General features: G+C 39.0%; 1 protein-coding gene and 1 long non-coding RNA gene across 2 annotated transcripts in view; one reads left to right on the top strand and one right to left on the bottom strand.

Annotated features, from left to right (window-relative positions):
• The window catches only part of LOC131831836 (uncharacterized), a 29,556-nt gene extending 8,440 nt beyond the window's left edge, over positions 1 to 21,116 (bottom strand). The window contains exons 1-2 of the long non-coding RNA XR_009353818.1: positions 20,996 to 21,116; positions 19,905 to 19,970 (exon numbers count right to left, since the gene is read on the bottom strand). This is a non-coding gene — a long non-coding RNA (uncharacterized LOC131831836). The remainder of the gene's footprint in view (positions 1 to 19,904; positions 19,971 to 20,995) is intronic.
• A 67-nt stretch (positions 21,117 to 21,183) lies between these two features.
• ADAM19 (ADAM metallopeptidase domain 19) overlaps positions 21,184 to 21,460 on the top strand; it is a 79,303-nt gene continuing 79,026 nt past the window's right edge. The window contains exon 1 of the mRNA XM_059174155.1: positions 21,184 to 21,321. Coding sequence (XP_059030138.1) covers positions 21,255 to 21,321 — 67 coding nt within the window. The 5' untranslated portion in view covers positions 21,184 to 21,254. The remainder of the gene's footprint in view (positions 21,322 to 21,460) is intronic.

Raw genomic sequence — 21,460 nt, 5'->3', positions numbered from 1 at the left:
AAGCTGGGTGTGGCAATCCTTATGTCAGATCAATTATATTTTAAGCCAAAGACTATAATAAGAGATGAGGAAGGACACTATATCATACTCAAAGGGTCTACCCAACAAGAAGATCTAACATTTTAAATATCTATGCCCGTAATGTGGGAGAAGCCAAATATATAAGCCAATTAATAACAAAATCAAAGAAACAGATCAAACAATAATACAATAATAGTAGGGGGCTTTAACACCCCTTTCACTGAAATGGACAGATCATCCAAGCAAAAGATCAACAAAGAAATAAAGGCCTTAAATGACATACTGGACCAGATGGACATCACAGATATGTTCAGAACATTCCATCCCAAAGCAACAGAATACATATTCTTGAGTGCACATGGGACATTCTCCAGAATAGATCACATCCTGGGTCACAAAGCAGGTCTCAAATGGTACCAAGAGATTGTGATCATTCCTTACATATTTTTAGACCACAACGCTCTGAAGCTAGAACTCAATCACAAGAGGAAATTTGGGAAGAACCCAAATACATGGAGGCTAAAGAGCATCCTACTAAAGAATGAAAGGGCCAACCAGAAAATTAAAGAAGAATTGAAAAAATTCATGGAAACAAATGAAAATAAAAACACAACACTTCAAAATCTTTGGGACACAGCAAAGACAGTCCTGAGAGGAAAATATATAGTGATACAAGCCTTTCTCAAGAAACAAGAAAGGTCTCAAATACACAACCTAACCCTACACCTAAACGACCTGGAGAAAGAACAACAAAGAAAACCTAAACCCAGCAGGAGAAGAGAAATTATAAAGATCAGAGCAGAAATCAATGAAATAGAAACAAAAAAAACAGTAGAACAAATCAATGAAATAAGGAGCTGATTCTTTGAAAGAGTTAATAAGATTGATAAACCCCTCAGCAGACTTATCAAAAAGAAAAGAGAAAGGACCCCAATAAATAAAATCATGAATGAAAGAGGAGAGATCACAATCAACACCAAAGAAATACAAACAATTATAAGAACATATTATGAGCAACTATACGCCAGCAAATTTGACAATCTGGAAGAAATGGATGCATTCCTAGAGAACTACTGCAACTGAACCAGGAAGAAATAGAAAACCTGAACAGACCCATAACCAGTAAGGAGATTGAAGCAGTCATCAAAAATCTCCCAACAAACAAGAGTCCAGGGCCAGACAGCTTCCCAGGGGAATTCTACCAAACATTTAAAGAAGAACTAATTCCTAGTCTCCTGAAACTGCTCCAAAAAGTAGAAATGGAAGGAAAAGTTCCAAACTCATTTTATGAGGCCAGCATTACCTGGATCCCAAAACCAGACAAAGATTCCATCAAAAAAGAGAATTACAGACCAATATCCTTGATGAACACAGATGCAAAAATTCTCACCAAATACTAGCCAATATTATCCAACAGTACATTAAAAGGATTATTCACCACAACCAAGTGGGATTTATTCTAGGGCTACAAGTTTGGTTCAACATCTGCAAATCAATCAATGTGATACAATACACTAATAAAAGAAAGAATAAGAACCATATGATCCTCTCAATTGATGCTGAAAAAGCATTTGACAAAGTACAGCATCCTTTCTTGATCAAAACTCTTCAAAGTGTAGGGATAGAGGATACATACCTCAATATCATCAAAGCCATCTATGAAAAACCCATAGCAAATATCATTCTCAATGGAGAAAAACTGAGAGCTTTTCCACTAAGGTCAGGAACATGGCAGGGATGTCCATTCTCACCACTGCTATTCAACATAGTACTAGAAGTCCTAGCCTCAGCAATCAGACAACAAAAAGAAATTAAAGGCAACTAAATTGGCAAAGAAGAAGTCAAACTATCATTCTTTGCAGATGATATGGTACTGTATGTGGAAAACCCAAAAGACTCCACTCCAAACCTGCTAGAACTTGTACAGGAATTCAGCAAAGTGTGAGGATATAAAATCAATGCACAGAAGTCAGTTGCATTTCTATACACCAATAACAGGACAGAAGAAAGAGAGATTAAGCACTCAACCCCATTTACAACTACACCCAAAACCATAAGATACCTAGGAATAAACCTAACCAAAGAGGCAAGAATCTATACTCAGAAAACTATAAAGTACTCATGAAAGAGATTGAGGAAGACACAAAGAAATGGAAAAATGTTCCATGCTCATGGATTGGAAGAACAAATATTGTGAAAATGTCAATGCTACCTAAAGCAATCTACACGTTTAATGCAATCCCTATCAAAATCCCACCCATTTTTTTTTTCAAAGAAATGGAACAAATAATCCTAAAATTTATATGGAACCAGGAAAGACCTCGAATAGCCAGAGGAATATTGAAAAAGAAAGCCAAAGTTTGTGGCATCACAATTCCAGACTTCAAGCTCTATTACAAAGCTGTCATCATCAAGAGAGTACTGGCACAAAAACAGACACATAGATCAATGGAACAGAATAGAGAGCCCAGAAACAGACCCTCAACTCTATGGTCAACTAATTTTTGACAAAGCAGGAAAGAATGTCCAGTGGAAAAAAGACAGTCTCTTCAAAAATGGTGTTGGGAAAATTGGAAGCCACATGCAGAAAAACGAAACTGGACCATTTCCTTACACCACACGAGAAAATAGACTCAAAATAGATGAAGGACTTCAATGTGAGAAAGGAATCCATCAAAATCCTTGAGGAGAACACAGGCAGCAACCTCTTCGACTTCAGCTGCAGCAACTTCTTCCTAGGAACATCGCCAAAGGCAAGGGAAGCAAGGGCAAAAATGAACTATTGGGATTTCATCAAGATCAAAAGCTTTTGCACAGTAAAGGTAACAGTTAACAAAACCAAAAGACAACTGACAGAATGGGAGAAGATATTTGCCAATGATATATCAGATAAGGGGCCAGTATCCAAAATCTATAAAGAACTTATCAAAGTCAACACCCAAAGAATAAATAATCTAATCAAGAAATGGGCAGAGGACATGAACAGACATTTCTTCAAAGAAGACATCCAGATGGCCAACAGAAACATGAAAAAGTGCTCCATGTCACTTGGCATCAGGGATATACAAATCAAAACCACAATGAGATACCACCTCACACCAGCCAGAATGGCTAAAATTAACAAGTCAGGAAATGACAGATGTTGGAGAGGATGCGGAGAAAGGGGAACCCTCCTACACTGTTGGTGGGAATTCAAGCTAGTGCAACAACTCTGGAGAACAGCATTTAGGTTCCTCAAAAAGTTGAATATAGAGCTACCCTACAACCCAGCAATGGCACTACTGGGTATTTACCCTAAAGATACCAATTTAGTGATCCGAAGGGGCACGTGCACCCGAATATTTATAGCAGCAATGTCCACAATAGCCAAACTATGGAAAGAACCTAGATGTCCATCCATAGATGAATGTATAAAGAAAAGTGGTATATATACACAATGGAATACTATGCAGCCATCAAAAGAAATGAAATCTTGCCATTTGCAATGACATGGATGGAACTAGAGGGTATTATGTTATGCAAAATAAGTCAATCAGAGAAAGACAATTATCATATGATCTCCCTGATATGTGGAAGTTGAGAGGCACCATGGGGATTTTTGGGGGTATGAAAGGAATAAATGAAACAAGATGGAATTGGGAGGGAGATAAACCATAAGAGACTCTTAATCTCACAAAACAAACGAGGGTTGCTGGGGGGAGGGGTGTATGGAGAGGGTAGTTGGGTTATGGACATTGGGGAAGGTATGTGCTATGGTGAGTGCTGTGAAATATAAACCTGGCGATTCACAGACCTATACCCTGGGGTTAATAATACATTATATGTTAATTTAAAAAAACCCCTATTGGAAATTTAGTGGTTTTTACTTCTCATTATTATAAAAAACACAGTATCTGATTTCTGCCAAAGATGACACTGCAAAGAATGGTCTTTTCATTGAATGATGCTGATTAATGAGATACCCATGTGGCAGGTGTATTGTTATCTATTGCTGGGTCACAATATTACCACAAGCTTTTACTTTAATGCAATGTAACATGTTATCTCAAAGTTTCTGTAGATAAGAATTTAGAGTGGCTTAAGCAGGCCCTCTGCTTCAGGGTCTCACAAAGCTGCAATCAAGGTGTTGGCTAGGGTTGCAGTATTGTTGAAGTTTCAACTGGGGAAGGATCTGCAATCAAATTCATGCGGTTATTGGGAGAATCCAGCTCTTTGCAGGCTGTCAAAATGAAAGCCTCAGTGTGTTTGTTTTTAAGGTTCATTTATTTATTTTAGATAGAGAGATAGTAGGGTGAGGGGAGGGGTAGGGGGAGTGTAAATCTCAAGCAGACTCCCCACTGAGCATAGGGCCTGAAGCAGGTCTCTATCCCACAACCCTGAGATCATGACCTGAGCCAATATCAAGAGTTGGATGCTTAACCAACTGAACCACTGAGGCTCCCCAAGAGCCTCAGTTCTCTGTTGACTCTTGGCTTTAGGCCATGCTTAACCTCCTTGCTGCATGCCTCTTTCCATGGAGTAGCTCAGAGAGAGACTCCTCCCTAATTGGGTGCTACAATTTTAAGTAACATAATCACATACATCCTGTCACCTTTGCTATATTTTATGAGTAAGAGACAACTCACAGATCCCACCCACACTCATGAGGAAGGGATCACCCTAGAACATAAGCATCAGTGTGGGAATCATAGCGGCTGCCCTCCACTCTGTCTCAGTGAGTTTCCCAAACTTGCTTGATACATGGCACCTTTAATGTCTCAGTAACTTTTTTCATGGCACCTATAGCCCAGAAAAAATACCTAATATTTTTTTATTAAGTAGTTAGATCCAAAAAATTTAGTAAATATTTATATCCTAACAATTTCATAATCATTTGAAAAAATAGTACATCTAATTTGAAATAAAAATAATATTTTATTTTACTTTAAAGCAATCACAATATTTGCTAATGGGTTTACACTCCTGTTGGGCACTGTAAGGGCTTCTTGGGCCTTGAATCATATTGAACACCATTCCATACCTCCCGATTTCAAGGGGTATTTACTTTTACCACAGCAACTTCAAAAAACCCAGCTTGGCAAAACTATGATATCATTGAAGAGAATGTAGTATGATTCAATGTTAAACTGTGAACTACTTACTCCAAGTTAATAGTTTTTGTGGTATCCAACAGGTGTCACTGTGCTTCTCTCAAAAATGTAAAATATCTTCCAGCACCCTGTGAATTCACTATGGCTTCCAATGGTCACTTGGTACATGGTTTGGGAACCATGGCCATATGGAAATATTTCCTAGACCTTTACTTCATACCGTAAACAAAATCAATTTCTGATAGATTGCTTATGTAAAGGTAAAACGAAAACAGTAAAGCTTTTAGAGGAAGAACATTTTTCTGATCCTAGGCTAGTGCACAATCTCTTGAATAGGATTCAAAAATGTACTAAACATAAAAAATTAATAAATTTGACAATATTAAGAATTTTTTTCAATCAAATGTGAGTAAAAAGGCACCTTAAAAAGGGAAATAGATTTGAACAGACTTTTCAGAAAAGAGGATATCTAATGACCAATAATTCTAGGACGTTTTCAACTTCATTAATCATCAGGAAATGAAAATTGAAACCACACCTTGATACTGACACACCCACCAGATGGCTAAAAATTTTTTAAAGTTTCATCAGGGATGTGAAGAAACCAGAACTCTCTTACAAAGTTAGTGGAGGTGCGAACAGGTGCAATCATTTTGTTCAACTACGTAGCACTATCTACTAAAGTGGATCATATGTGATTACCCAGCATTGTCACTCCCAGTTATATACTCCAAAGAACTGCAGATATATCTTAACCACAATACATTGACAACAGCACTGTTTTGTTTTTTTTTTAAAGATTTTATTTATTTGACAGAGAGAAATTACAAGTACACTGAGAGGCAGGCAGAGAGAGAGAGAAGGAAGCAGGCTCCCTGCTGAGCAGAGAGCCCGATGCGGGACTCAATCCCAGGACCCTGAGATCATGACCTGAGCCGAAGGCAGCGGCTTAACCCACTGAGCCACCCAGGCGCCCCAACAACAGCAGTGTTTACAACAGTCTTGTAGTCTGGAAACTACCGAAATGTCAAAAAAATAGCAGAATAGTAAATAACTTGTGGTATATTCCAGAATGGACTACTATGCAGAACAAGCAGCTTATAACTACATAAACAGTATAGTGGAATCTCACAAACATAGTGTTAAGTAAAAGAAGCCAGGTCATCCCAACCTCCTTCCTTCTCCCCCCAACTCTGTGAAATGTAAACCACATACTGTGTGACTCCATTTACATAAAGTACAAAAAGAGTAAAATTAATCTTTACTGTTAGAAGTCAAGCTAATAGTTCCCCTTGGCGGGAAGGGCATCTGTGAGTAGAAAGGGGCAAAGAGGGCTTCTGGAGGGCTGGGCATGTCTTCTTTCTTGATCTGGGACCAATCATGGCTGTGTTTAGGTTGTGAAACAGGTGAGCAGTATACTTTATTATATGTTTACTCAATACACACATGTATGTCATAATTGATACAAAGCTGAAGAAATGCTGCAATGAACATCTTTGTAGCTGTATTTTTGCAGATACACCTTTTTCTTCCTCTTTTGACTAAATTCCTAGAAGTGGGATTGCCAAATCAAATGGTTTGAACATTTTTACAATTTACAATATATCTTGCCAACTTGTCAGGGACTGCTTTTATTTGTCTCTGTCTCCCTGTGCTTTGCATCATGCCACTGACTAATTGACATTTGAATGGGCCAGTGGATGAATCAATGAGGGCCTTCTTTCAATTCCTTGAATGAATTGGGTTTTTTCAAGCCTAAGAGCAGGTCCTATTTGCTCTGCCCAGAAATCTTGTTCCCCTATTCTTCGTACTTCTAACTCACAGCTTTAAAAATATTCAACTGAGAGCCTTCCCCACCCATGCTGTCTAAAGTACTCCTTCTCTTATTCTCTGGCTTAGCTTCTCTTGTTTACAAATCCCAATGAAAAATTATTATATTTGATTTATTTGTGTAGTTGCTTGCTTGTTACCATCCTCCCACTGGACTCTAAGTATCGTTGAAGATAGGAATGATGTATGTCTTGCCCACTATTTTAACCCCAGCACACACCTACCACACTGCTTAGGAAAGTGAGAGCCTTTATGTTAATGAGACATTTTCAACCACAAGGGTGGCTCAGATGGACTCAGATAGAATTAAACAAAAAAAATTTTTTTTTTGGCTCATGTAATTGAGAAATTCAAGGGGTAGGTTTCCTTCAGACGTGACTGGATCTACAAGTTCAAATAATATTATTAGGCTCTTGTCTCTTTCTATTTCTTGTCACTATTTGACTTCATTTAAGACAGGTTGTTTTCTAACACAGGAGCAAAAGAACTACCCACACAGTCCCAAGCTTACACTGCTAACCAGCTCAGAAGAAAAGGAAGCAACTTTTTGATAGCGTTGTCAAGAATCTTGGGGAGGATGTTCATTGTGCCAGCTCAGAGCCATATAGCCATTACTGAGCCAAGCATAGTGGGTATGGGGATGGAGTTCTACACCCAGGCCTTGGTTCCTTGCCTGTCTCTGAGTGAGTGGATGGGTGAGAGAGGAGGTTCTACCCCATCCAAACCACAAGCATAGATGTGCACAAGTGCAAGACCACTTGGAGCTAATTACTTGCCTAACTCCCAGTCCCACTTACCACTTGATGAGCTGCAGGGACTCAGCTCTCTCACTTAATGGCATATGCAGCCATTAACCTAAACCAGGCAGCTGAGACCTACAAGTAATTGAACTATTTTCCAGCTAAGTGAGGCCAGCTAAAATTAAGTGCTTCCCTGAACCTTGATTGCTGTTTTTATTCAGGCAGTATATTGGCATTCCCTGAATGCCTTCGCCCTTTGCAATGCATTTGGGTTTTAGGTGGAGGTCTGCCCTTTGTAACAAATATAGGTGTGGAGTTCATGTATAACATTTTCCTCCTTCCCAATCCTTTTCCTAAACTAAGTCTGTTTATACAGTTTTCTTGATCTGTTTAAATCTCATGCTCCCACCCTTCTGTTTTAAACACCTCCTTCACCTGCTTCAATCAGATCAACCTAAAATTGACTGAGCTAAGTGACAAATAGGAATTTTCTCATTTGTATGCAGAAGTACATCAGATACATAAACTCACTGGCAGCCTTAGTATTCATTGCCTTGCAGACTCATCACTTTAGACTTCCAATTTGGCTCCTTTTTCAGAGTTTGTCCATGACCTTGAGGAAGTCAATTCCCTCTTTCTGGACCTTGGTATCTCTAGCTATAAAATGAAATAATTACCCCATTTGCTGAATAAGATGGTTTCTAAAGTGTCCCCTCAGATATCAGATCCCAGAATTATTTTTCTCCCCTCCTTAGCAATCTGGTGATAAGAAGGTTATCATTAAGTGTGAGGTGGCTGTAGGACCAGCCACTTAATTTGTGGATTCCCATACAAAATGTCCAAAATTATTAAGAATTTCAAGGTAGCAACAGCAAAGCCTTAAGCCAAGTATGGGGTCCTTCTGAGAGTGGAGTCTTGTGTATCTGCCTGGATTCCACTTCTGTGAAGCCAGCCATGGATGTCTGAATTAATTTGATAGGTTTAACCAGCTATGCTGATGACCCTCCTCAAAATTCTGCATTATATATCTCCGCTATCTTTTGGAGGCATAGCAAAATCAAATATTTATAAATTAATGAGTGATGTGGGCTGGGGTGGTGGTGACTGTGACAAAATGGAGAACAAATGTTCTCCCTAAAAGGAACAACTAATATTATCTGCTAGTTTTCACCATGGGAGAATTTAGGCTTATTATTATCCAACCTTTTAATGTTTCAAAAGAAACCAGGATCAGGATTAAAAACAAAACAAACTCCTGAGTTTTTTTTTTTTTTTTTTAATGTTGGTAACTGTTGACAAAAATTATCTAAAACTTGTCAATGAGGCAAAAGGATAATTGCAATTTCTTTTAATGGCACAATCAATGGCACCCAAGAACAGTGGTTCTCAAAATATGCATTCTAATCAACAACATCAGCATTACCTGAGAACAAAGAATTAGTATATATATGCTTATATATAAGTGATATGAATAAAAGCAAAGACACAAGAGACAGAAGGGAAGAATTGAGGTTATTTTGTTTTTATAAGGTATTCACACTACCCTTGATGTGGTATAGTGTTATTTGAAAGTGGACTTGTATTAGTTGTAAATACAGATTGCAAACTCTAGAACAATCACTAAAACAATTTTTTTTAAGTATTGAAATACAATCAATACACTAAGAAAGAAAATGGAGTCATATAAGATGTTCAAAAAACCCACAAAAAGGTGAAAAAGAGTGGAAGACAAAAATAAGAACAAAGAAAAAAAAAGAACAAAGAACAAGGACAACAAATAGAAAACATAACAAATATGACAGATATTAATCCAACTATATCAATAAGCTCTTGGAATATCAATAGTCTAAGTGAAATTAAAAAAGAGATTAAAAAGAGAGAGAGAGAGACTGTCAGAGTGAATAAAAAACCCAATTATATGGTGTACACAAGAAACCCACTTTAAATATAAAGACATGTATACATTGAAAGTTAATGGATGCAGGAAAATATACCATGCCAACACTATCCAAATAAAAATAAGAGCATCTTTATTAAGTTCAGAGAGAGCAGATATCAAAACAAGGAAAATTATTAGGGATAAAACAGAGCATTACTTAATGATAAAGGGGTCAATATCCAAGAAGACACAACAATCCTTAATGTGTTTGTGCCTAACAATAGAGCATTAAGGTACGTGAGGCAAAAACTAATAGAATTTCAAAGAGAAATAGATGAACCACTATCATGGTTGGAGACTTCAACACCCCTCTATCACAAATGGACAAGGTTAGCAGGCAGAAAATCAGTAGGGACATAGTTGGACTCAACAATACCATCAATCAACTAGATGTAATGGACATCTATAGACTAGCTTATCCAACAATAGCAGAATACATATTTTCCTCAAGATCATATAGAACATTCTTCACCATAGACCACATTCAGAGCCATAAAACACATCTTAACAAATTAAAAAGAATAGAAATCATACTATGTCAATGCTCAGACCACAGTGGAATTAAACTAGAAGGCAATAACAAAAGGATAAATGGAAAATTTCAAAGTACATGAAGATTACATCGTACACTTCTAAGTAACACATAGGTCAAAGAAGAAATCTCAAGAATAATTTATAACTATTTTGGGTTAAATGAAAATGAAAAACAGCTCATCGAATTTGTGAGATACAGTGAACATAGTGATTAAAAGAAAATTTATAGAATGTGTATATTAGAAGGATGAAAAATCAAAAATTAATACCTTAAGCTTCCATCTTATGAAACTAGAAGAGTGAATTAAATTCAAAGTAAGCTGAAGAAAATAAATAACAAAAATTAGAGCAGAAATCAGTGAAACCGAGAACAACAAATCAATATAGAAAGTCAATTAAACCAAAAGCTGGTTCTTTGAAAAGATGAATAAATTGATAAGCCTACTAGGTTAACTATGAAAAGAAGACAGAAGACACAGATTACCAATATCAGAAATGAAAGATGGGACATCAGTACAGATCCCATGGATATTAAAAAGATAGTAAAGGAATACTATGAACAACTCTATGCTGATGCATTGGAGAACCTAGATGAAATGGAATAGTTCCTTGAAAGACCCAATTTGCCAGAACTGACACAAGAACAAATAAACACAGTGAATAGGCCTATATCCATTAAATAAATTGAATCAATAATTAATAACTTTCCAAAACAGAAAGCACCAGACTCAAGGATTCACCAGTAAATTCTACTAAACACAATAAAAATGAAATTATACCAGTTTTCTACAATCTGTTTCAGAGAACAGAAGCAGAAGGAACACTTCCTAACTCATTATATGAGACCAGCATTACCCTTATGCCAAATCAGGTAAAGACATTACAAGAAAAGAAAACTACAGATCAAAATCTCTCATGAACATTGATGCAAAAATTCTCAATAAAATATTAGCAGATTAAATCCAATAATGTCCAAAAAGAATTGCATACAGTGATCAAGTGGGGTTTGTCTCAAGTATGCAAGGCTGGCTCAACACTCAAAAATCCATTAATATAATCTGTCACATCAACAGGCTAAAAAAGAAAAATCACATGATCATATCAATAGATACAGTAAAAGCATTTGACAAAATCCAAAACCTATTCATGATAAAAACTCCCAGTAAACTAGAGGTAGAAGAGGATTTCCTTAACTTGATAAAAGCTATTGATAAAAAACCTACAGCTAACATCATATTTAATGACGAGAAATGGAACATTTTCAAATAAGATGAGGTAAAGGCAAAGATGCACCTCACCACTCCTTTGCAACATCATACTGGAAGGTCTAGCTAATGTAATAGGAAAAGAAAATAAAAGATGTACAAACTGGGAAGAAAAAAATAGTTATTTTCAATTGCAGATGATATAACTATCTATGTAAAAAATCCGAAAGATTGACCAAAAAAAGCTCCTGGAACTAATACATAATTTTTGCAAGGTTGCAAGATATACAAGGTTAATACACAAATTCAATCACTTTCCTATATACCAGCAATGAACAAGTGGAATTTGAAATTAAAAATGCAACATCATTTATCTTGGCACCCCTAAAGTGAAATGTTTAGTCATAAATTTAACAAAATATGTATAAGATCTACATAAGGAAAACTATAAACTTTGATTGATGCAATCAAAGAACTATGTAAATGGAGAGATATTCCATGTTCATGGATAGAAAATTCATTATTGTCAAGATATCAGTTCTTCCCAACTTAATCTACAGATTCAGTGCAATCCTTATCAAAATCCTGGCATGTTATGGATATTGACAAAGTCATTCTAAAGTTTAAATAAAGAGACAAAATACACTTTAAATAAAGAGGCAAAAGCCAACACACTATTGAAGGAGAACAAAGTTGGATATTACTCAACTTCAAGACTTACTATAAAGCTACACTAATCAAGACAGTAATGGTATTGGCAAAGGAATAGACAAATAAACCAATAAAACAGAATAAAGTTCCCAGAAATGACCCACATAAATATAATTAACTAATCTTTGAGAAAGAACAAAGTGCAATACAATAGAGCAAAGGTTTTTCCTTTCCACAAATGACACTAGAACAAATGGACAACAATATTAAAAAAAAAAAAAGGACTTTAGATAAAAGCCTCACATTCCTCACAAATATTAGCTAAAAATGGATCACAGAATGGAGGGTAAGATAGGAAAAACCTAGATGTCCTTGGGTATGCAGTGACTTTTTAAATATAACACCAAAGGCACAATCCATGAAAAAAATAATGGATAAGCTGGACCTCATTAAAATGAAAAACTTCCCCTCTGTGAAAGACAATATCATTAGAATGTAAAGATAAGCCACAGACAATATTTGCAAAAGACATTTGGTAATAGACTGTTATCCAAAACAGAAGTGCCTGAGTGACTCAGTTGGTTAAGCATCTGCTTTCCGCTCAAGTCATGATCTCAGAATCCTGGGATCAAGCCTCACGTCAGGCTTCCCACTCAGTGGGGATTCTGCTGTTTCTTCTCTCCCTGCCTTTCGCTCTGCTTCTCCCCCTGCTGCTCATGCTCTATCTCTCACTCTCAAATGAAAAAAAAAATTTTTTTTTAAACAAAGTATACAAAGAACACTTAAAATTCAACAATAAGAAAATAAACAGCTTGATTAAAAAATGGGCCAGATTTTTAACAGACACCTCATTAAAGAAGATATACAGATGGCTAATAAATACATGAAAAGGGCTTTGACATCATATTTTGTTGGGAAATCACAAATTAAAATGAGATACCACTACACACCTATTAGAATGGCTAAAATCCAAAACACTGAACACCCAGTAGTGACAATAATATGGAGAAACAGGGACTCTCTTCATTACTGCTAAGAATGTACCACCACTTTGAAAGACAGTTTGACAGTTTCTTACAAAACTAAACATACTCTTTTTTAATTTATTTTTATTTTTAAAACTAAACATAGTCTTAACATACAATCTAACAATCACACTCCTGGAAATGAATTGCAAACTTATGTCCACACAAAAACCTGCATATGTTATATATAGCATATTTATTCATAATTGCCCTGAACTGGAAAGCAACCAAGATGTCCTTTAGGTAAATAAACTCTGGTATATCAAAACAACAGAGAATATTGTTCAGTGATCAAAAGAAAGTAGCTAACAAGCTATGAAAAGACATTAAGGGATCTTAATTGGATAGTGCCAAGTGAAAGAAGCCAATCAAAAAGGCCATATATCGTATGATTCCAACTATTCAACACTCCAGAAAAGGCAGAACTAGAGAGACAGTAAAAAGATCCATGACAGGCAGTTTGGGTTTTGGGGTGAGAGATGAATAGGCAGATCACAGAGGATTTTTAAGGTAGCAAAACTACTCTGTGTGATATTTATAATGGTAGATACACATCATTACACATTTGCCAAAACCCATAAAGTGTGTAACACCAAGAGTGTAAACCAGATACTTTTGGTAGATAATGATGTTATCAGTGTGGCTCATTTTATCAGTCGTAACAAAGGTACTACTCTGGTGGGGGATGTCAAAAGTGGCATAGGTTGTGTGTTGGGGGGGAAGGGAAGTATAGTGAATTCTTTATGCTTTCTGTTCCATTTTGTTGTGAACCTCTAACTTCTCTGAAAAATAAAGTTCATTAATTCAAAAAATATATTTTCTTTAGGGTCCTGTATCAAAAAAAATATCAAAACCTTTTTCCTGGCTGTTCTGCCAGCTGTGGAGTTACCACCACCCTGTTCTTCTCAGAAGGGCCTGAATTCAGCCCAGTTTCCGGAGCGACAAGGAGGAGATGAGGAAAAAAGGCAATGTGGCCAGGAGGTTGAAACTGGGGTGCCCTGTGAACTCGGGCATGGTAGATCCCACAGTCACTTCAGGCAACCTCACTTTGTCAAGCCGCAGTGGGCTCATCTGTAATAATACCACAGCAGCATAGTGGTTACAGACCATAATGGCTTCAGGGGCTCTGAAGCTCCTCATATTTCAGTTTGAATTTGGGTTTTTCTCCAATCTAGTAAGTGCATGAACATGGCTTCTGTTGCCACCCACCTCTAGCTTCAAAGTACGAACATCAGTTGTACTTATGGTGAAGGGTTGTCCCAAGGATAAAATGCGATAATGCACCTGGCACATGGTAAGCCTTGTGCAATCGATCGTAACTACTATTATTAGGTGGACATATTACATTGCCAAAGTTTGACCCATTCTGACCTACAAAATCAACAATTCCATGTAGTTTGACCTTATATCTCTTATGGGACTATTATCACTCAAGGAGATAATATAGGCACTGAGCTTGCTACCAGTTGAGGTGCTCAATACATGATCATGATTATTATTATTATTATCCACAATCCTAGGGACGGCACCTGTTGTTGAGAAATCAAAGGACCCAAGACATACATTAAGAAACTCGACCATTCTCTGTAACTGTCATTTCATTTACTGCCCAATCCTACTCCCATCTCTCTTTTCCCTGACCCCTCCCTACCCTAATTATTACAGTGAAAACCTTGTCTTAGAAATCTTTGTATTTGCAGATTTTAGCAAATGCTAGGCACGTAATAAGTGCTCAAGAAATGCTACTGAATGAGTGATTCCAAGAGTTTTATAGGTTTCCTAGGGGTTGGGAGGCTTTGCTTCTCTTGTGGATTACTGGGGTCAAAAAAAGGAATTAAAGACTAAAATCTTGAACATAACCAAGGGACTTGAGTAAAAGACCTCATTAGGCTTTAATTCATTCTGTCAGAATGGATCCAAGAATCCTAACCTTGTTCCATCACAGAGTATTTGAATTACAAGAGCATTGCTGGGAAAATACACATTTACTAAAATGGCTAAAATTGAAAGAAATGATGATACCAAGTTCTGACGAGGATGCAGATCACCTGGAACTCTCTTATATTTCTGGTGAGAATGCAAAACTGTACAACCACTTTGAAAAATACTTTGTGTAGTTTCTTATGAAAGGAAACATATATTTAACCACAAGACCTAGCACATTCACCCCTAATTATTTACCCTAGAGAAATGAAAACTTACGTTCACATAAATTTTGAGTATTTCTAGTGATTTTATTCACAGTTGTCAAGAACTAGAAACACCCAACGTCCTTCAACTGGTGAGTGGCTAAAGGAAATGCGGTACATTCACACAAGGGAATACTACTGAATAATAAGAAGATGGGAACTACTGATACATGCAACAGCATGGATGAATCTTAAATACGTTTTAATGAATGAAAGAAGCCAGACTCAAGCTAAATTCTGAATAGTCCCATTTATATAATATTCTGGAAAAGGCAATGCTATAAGGGCATGAAGCAGATCAGTAACTGTTAGTGATTGGGAGTGACAGGAAACTGGAGGGAAGTTTTTGGAGATCCTTATTGTGGAAGTGGTGATTTGATTGTATGTATTTGTCAAAACTCATAGTCGTGTACACTAAAAAATTGGAGAATGTTAACATATGTAAATTATACTCAAATAAACCAGACTTTTAAAAAGAGCTAGTTGCCGAGGAAATGGTTTACAAAGCAAAGTTATCACTGGGTCAACATTAGTACCATAGTAAGGGCCAATGGAGACAATTCTCCTAAGAGCAACTTGGAAGAGTTCTGAGCCAGAATGAAACAATAATTATTAATTATTTAACTTATAATTTATTTAATTAAACATTTATTGTGCTTTCCAAATGCCAGGGGGATGAGAAAGGAGTCAGGGCATCTCCTATTCACAAAGGATTCACAACATCGTGGGAGTGGGGTAAGAAAAAGAAAATTACGGTATAACATAATCATTATCTTTGATAATAATTAAAGAACAAGCATATAATTAGACTCTTCACACATTACACAATTAAAAGGACAAGCTAAGCATTAGGAATACACTCCTTATCCCATACTTAATAGCAGTAGAATAAGGATAACAAAAGCTAGTATTTAATGGACTGCTTACTTTGTGAGAGGTGTTATTCTAAGCACCCATTTAAACCTCACAAAAACCCTATGAACTAAGAGCCATTATAGAAAAGTTTATTTATCCCTGGTCACTCAACTGTAAAGAATAGCAACGGGAATTAAACGCTGGTGTGACGGCCACCTCCTAACCATGACCGAATACTGGAGCTAGAGAGGAACAGTGACCTGCTCACCTGAACTCCCCAAATTGGGAACTGGTTGTTCTAACTCTACCTCAGTTTCCCTAACATTAGAGGGAAGAGTCAAGCATGCAAAACTCTGTGTAAGACACCAGGGTAAACTGTGATTCCTCTTGGGATGCTTTCCTGTGCTTGCTATTTGCCCACACTCTCCCATTAATAAAGTAATATGGAATTATTATAAAAAATGGAAAAGAAAAAAAAAGACAAACAAAACCCAAGATACCAACTTAAACAAAAAAAGCTTCATTCATTCATAGTTTCACCACCCAGAGGTAAATATTGCTAACATTTTGGCACATTTCCTTCTAGTCTTTTAAAAAAAAAAAGTCTTTTATTTATATAGCTGAGATCATACATAAATGTAATTTTGGACCCTGCTTTTTTTTTTCACTTAAAATCAGAGCATGAACCCTTCATAAACATTATTTTAAATGGATATATAATAATCCATCATATAGATATTCTACAATTTATTAACCGCTCCTTCACAGTTGCATATTTAGGTCATTTCCAATATTCTCACTATTATAAATAACACCACTATTAACATTCTGGTCCATAAATCTTGTAGATTACTTTTTTAGGATAAGTTTCCCAGAAATGTAATTACTAGGTTAAATGTCAAGAATATTTTAAAGATTACACAGAGATGTAGTATTCTTTAAAAACAACAAATATATTCTTTACAAACAAATGGAAAGGCTTCTACGGGGTCAAAAGTTGTTTGTATGTTTGTGTCTGTGTAAGTATGGAGGGGTTGGATGAGACACAGAACTGGGAGCTCTCTCAGTACTTGGTCAGTGCAGTAACTACGTGACCTTTTCTCTTGGGAGCTACTGCTCAATTTTCAGGGGCACATGCTGATTAAATATTGTTCCCTGAATGCCACCAAATGGAAGCAAATTTCAGGTACGGAGTTTGTATGCCTTTTGCAAGTATATTGTCCATAGAATCAGTGAGACTTGGCACCTGTGTTTTTCACCAGGCAGAGCACTTTCACTGCCATTAATTACTTCAATATCTTCTCACAGCTTCTGGGTGAAATGGGTTGGGACAACCATTACCATTCCCAGGTCATTGGTTAGAAACTCAGGCCCAGAAAGAAGTGACTTACCCAAAGTCACAAAGCTTGTTGGAGAGAGCTGGGGCTAGAATTCTCGTCTCATGGTTCTAAGGTAAAAGCCCCTGTTATGGAGTGAATTATGTATCCACCTCCCTCCCCCGCAATGCCCCATCCATACGTTGAAGCCCTAACCTGCGATGTGACTATATTTGGAGACAGGACCTATAAGGATGTAAAAAAGATTAAATGAAGTCATAGGATGGGACCCTGATCTGGTAGGATTAGTGTCCTTATAAGAAGAGGAAGACCAGAGCTCTCTCTCTCTCTTTCTGCACATACACAGAGAAGAGGCCACAAGAGGGCACAGCAGAAGGTGGCTGTCTACAAGCCAGGAAGAGAGGCCTCATTAGAAATCAACCCTGCCAACACCTTGATCTTGGAATTTCAGCCTCCAGAACTGTGAGAAAATACATTTCTGTTGTTTAAGCACCCAGTCTGTGGTTTTCTGTTATGGCAGCCTTAGCAGACTAATACAGATTTTGGTACCAAGACGTTGGTTGTGGTGGGGGGTTTATTGCTGTAACAAATGCCTAAAAATGTGGAAGTGTTTTTGGAACTGGGTAATAGGCAGAGGCTGGATAAAATTTGGGGTACATGTTAGGAAAAACACCTAGGTGGCCTTAAAGGGACTGTTGGTAGAAATCAAGTGTTAAAGATAGTTCTGGTTAGGGCTAAGGAAGAAAAGAGAAGAACTGTTAAAGAAAGCATCTATTATTTTAGAGAAGACACACATCATCATGGACAGAATGTTGGTAGAACTGTGAACCTTAAAGGCGTAGAATTGTAGTGAGGTGTCACATGGAATTGCAGAACATGGAAATGGAAACTGGCAGAAAGGTGATCCTAACCGCAAAGTGGCAAAGAACTTGGCTGAACCATGTTGCAGTGTTTTATGGAAAGTGGAAATTGCAAGCGATGAACTTGGATATTTAGCTAAAGAGATTTTTAAGCGAAGTGTTGAAGGTGCGGCCTGATTTCTCCTTGTGGTTTATAATAAAACATGAGAGGAGAGGGATAAATGGAAGGGACTGCTAAGCAAAAAAGGAAACAGAATTTGAATATTTGGAAAATTCTTAGCCCACCCACGTGGCAAAAACCAAACAACAACAACAACAACAAAAAACACAAAACAAACAAACAAAAGCAACTAAGAATGCATGTCTTAGGGAGGACACCAAGGGTGTGCCTGGCCAACAACTCTAGAAGGAGACCCCCCATGCAGTTCATCAGACATCTCAGCAGAAACCGGTAATAGAGATGAGAGGTTACTAGCAAGAGACACTGCCACTTTGGACCAAAGGGAACAAAGAAGGGACAAAAATAAAGAAGGCTCTTGCACTTCCAGGATTCTATAGTACAGGATGGCTGAGCTATTTGGCAGTGAATATGCTTTATTCTTCAAGCGACAGGAAGAATGAGCTTGAAGGAGATTCAGAGATCATCAGGGCTGCCATTCCCACTATATGCCTGGGGCACTCAGTCCAGAGGGCAAGGCTATTTCCTTCTCAGGTTCAGAGGGTAAGGCCTACTCTTGGTTTCAGGGAGCTGGACCATCCCTGCCATGTGCTTCAGATGCAGGGCTGCACCAAAAAGCCACAGGGATGGGGTTGCTGCCCAGAGTCGAGGAGGTGGGGCTACTGCCTAGGGCGGAGGGATGATAATACTGCCCCAGTGGGTCCTGGGTGGCCGAAAATTCAGCTAAAGGATTATTCTACAGGTTTAAGATCTGGTGGAATTTGCCTTGCTAGGTTTTGGGGGATTTGTCTGGAACCTGTCACCCCTTCCCTCTTTCTGATTTCTCCCTCTTGGAATGGGAATGTCTATCTTATATCTATATTTTGGAAACACATAAGTCATCTGGTGTCCAGGTAGAAAGGCATTTTGCCTCAGGATAAATCATGCTTGAAACTGCATCCGTATCTGATTTAGGTGATATTTAGATGAGATTTTGGACTTGGAATTGATGCTAGAATGGGTTAAGACTTTGGGGGCTGTTGGGATAGCATAAATATATTTCCTATACAATGAGCATATGAATTTTAGGGGGTGGGGTCAAAGGAAAATGTTATGGACTGGGTCTCCCTCCAATTCACATGGTGGAGCCCTACCCCCCGCGGTGACTGTTTTTGGCAATGGGCCTATACTGAGGTAATAAAGATTAAATGAGGTTATAAGGGTGGGGCTCTGACCTGACGGAATTAGTGCCCTTCTAAGAAGAGGCAGAGAGAAGAGCTAGCACCTTGATCTTGCACTTCTAGCCTCCTGGAACTGTGAAAAAATAAGTTCCGCTGTTTCAGCCCCCCAGTCTGTGGTATTTTGTTATGGCAGCTCAAGCAGACTAATCCAGCGTCTAAATACATCAATGGCAAGACCGTATCTTTTATTTATCCCCTGGGTGCCCAGTGGTTTTGACAGACCAACCTACCTAGTCATCATCTTCAGGAGTGTCTTGTCCATCCCAATACACAGTATTTTGTTGACTTGTGCAAACCTGGGTTTGAAGAAAGAGGCTCAGTGAAAGAAACAGACGACAAGAGGTCTGAAGCTTGGCCAAAACTTGCTAAGGGATCTTAGGCAAGCCACTTCTTTCTGATTATCATTATCCATCTGTAAACTAAAGTGTGCTGCATCAGGCTCTGAAGTTATACAGATGTGGCCTCAAATCTAGACTCTGACATTAGTTGTGTGACCTCGCACAAGTTTGGTTTTCTCATCTCTAAAACAGAATAATAGTACCTACCCCAGGGATTACTGGGTTAATTAAGAGTTGATGTATCCGGAGTCCCCAGCACATTTTAAAGGACAATAAAGGTAGTTCTTTTCCTAGATTCATTAATTAATTAAGTTAATGTATGCAAAGTGCCAAGGACAGTTCCTGGCACTTAGAAAAGGCTGTATCCATCTTAGTTGCCTCCCCCACCCCCGCCTTATTCTAGCAGATAGTTAAGTCCTCAGTAAGTAAGATCCTTATTATTATTTTCAGGCTCCATCTCCTTTCATTTCCCTCCAAAGCCCTAAATCCTAACTTTACCTAATTTTGTCTCCCCCCCCCCCCCAATACAGCCCCTAGGCTTTGCTGCCCTAGTGTATTTGTCTACTCCGTTTTCTCTGCCTGATGCTCCATTTCTTTTCCTCCAGAGCGCAGCTGTCTTCTCCACTGGGAATCCTCTCTCCACTACCCTCCTCCTCCCAGGCAGAGGACTGGCTCCTTGATTTGTGTCTTGCTAAGAAAACAACTCCATATAGCACTTAGCTCTTTGTGCCTGGTGGTTCTGTTAACTCTTTCAGAGCCTGCCTCCAAGAGTAGCGGCCTCTGAGGCACGGTGCTGGGTGAGCAGCCTCTGGGTGTCACCCAAGACGTCTAGCACAGTGCGGGACAGAGGAAACGGCCCCCAGGGCAGAGAGGGGTCCAGTTTAACTCCTAGAAGCCCGAGCCTCCGACCCTCCCCAGGCCGCGCCCACCGTGAAGCCTGCCCCTCCGCGGGCTCGCACCCTCCCTCCGCTGCTCCCCATCACCTGAGTCGACCCGGCTCCCAGGGGTCCTCCGGGCTCCTTCCCGGCGGTCCCTCCCGCCCCCATCCTGGCGGGCGCGTCCCCTCCTCCACCCCGCGGCGGAGCCCTGCGGAGCTGAGGGCGGAGCGTCGCTGCTGATGGCTGGGAGCCGGGCTGGGAGGCGCTGGGCTAGCAGTGGGCTCCAGACGCGCCGCCGCCTGGCCGGGGGGCTGGCATGGCCGCGTGCTTGTGAACGCGGAGCGCGCGAGGGGCCGCTGCCACCATGCCCGGGGGCGTGGGCGCCGTCCGGCTCTGCCTGCTGGCGCTCGCCCTGCCGGGGTGGACCAGAAGTAAGTGGCGTGGTACGGGGAGGGGGTTTGGCGGAGGATGGAGGCGGGTGGGCTCGGGGGCCCGAGGAGCTGGGAGTCGCCCCCTGCAAGTCCGCGGGGCTGCTTCCCCGCGGTCGCGCAGCCTGGGAGTCCGGGCTTT

Source organism: Mustela lutreola, chromosome 5 (genome assembly GCF_030435805.1).
Source record: "Mustela lutreola isolate mMusLut2 chromosome 5, mMusLut2.pri, whole genome shotgun sequence".
NCBI lineage: Eukaryota > Metazoa > Chordata > Mammalia > Carnivora > Mustelidae > Mustela > Mustela lutreola.
This window is presented reverse-complemented; position numbering and strand designations above follow the sequence as displayed.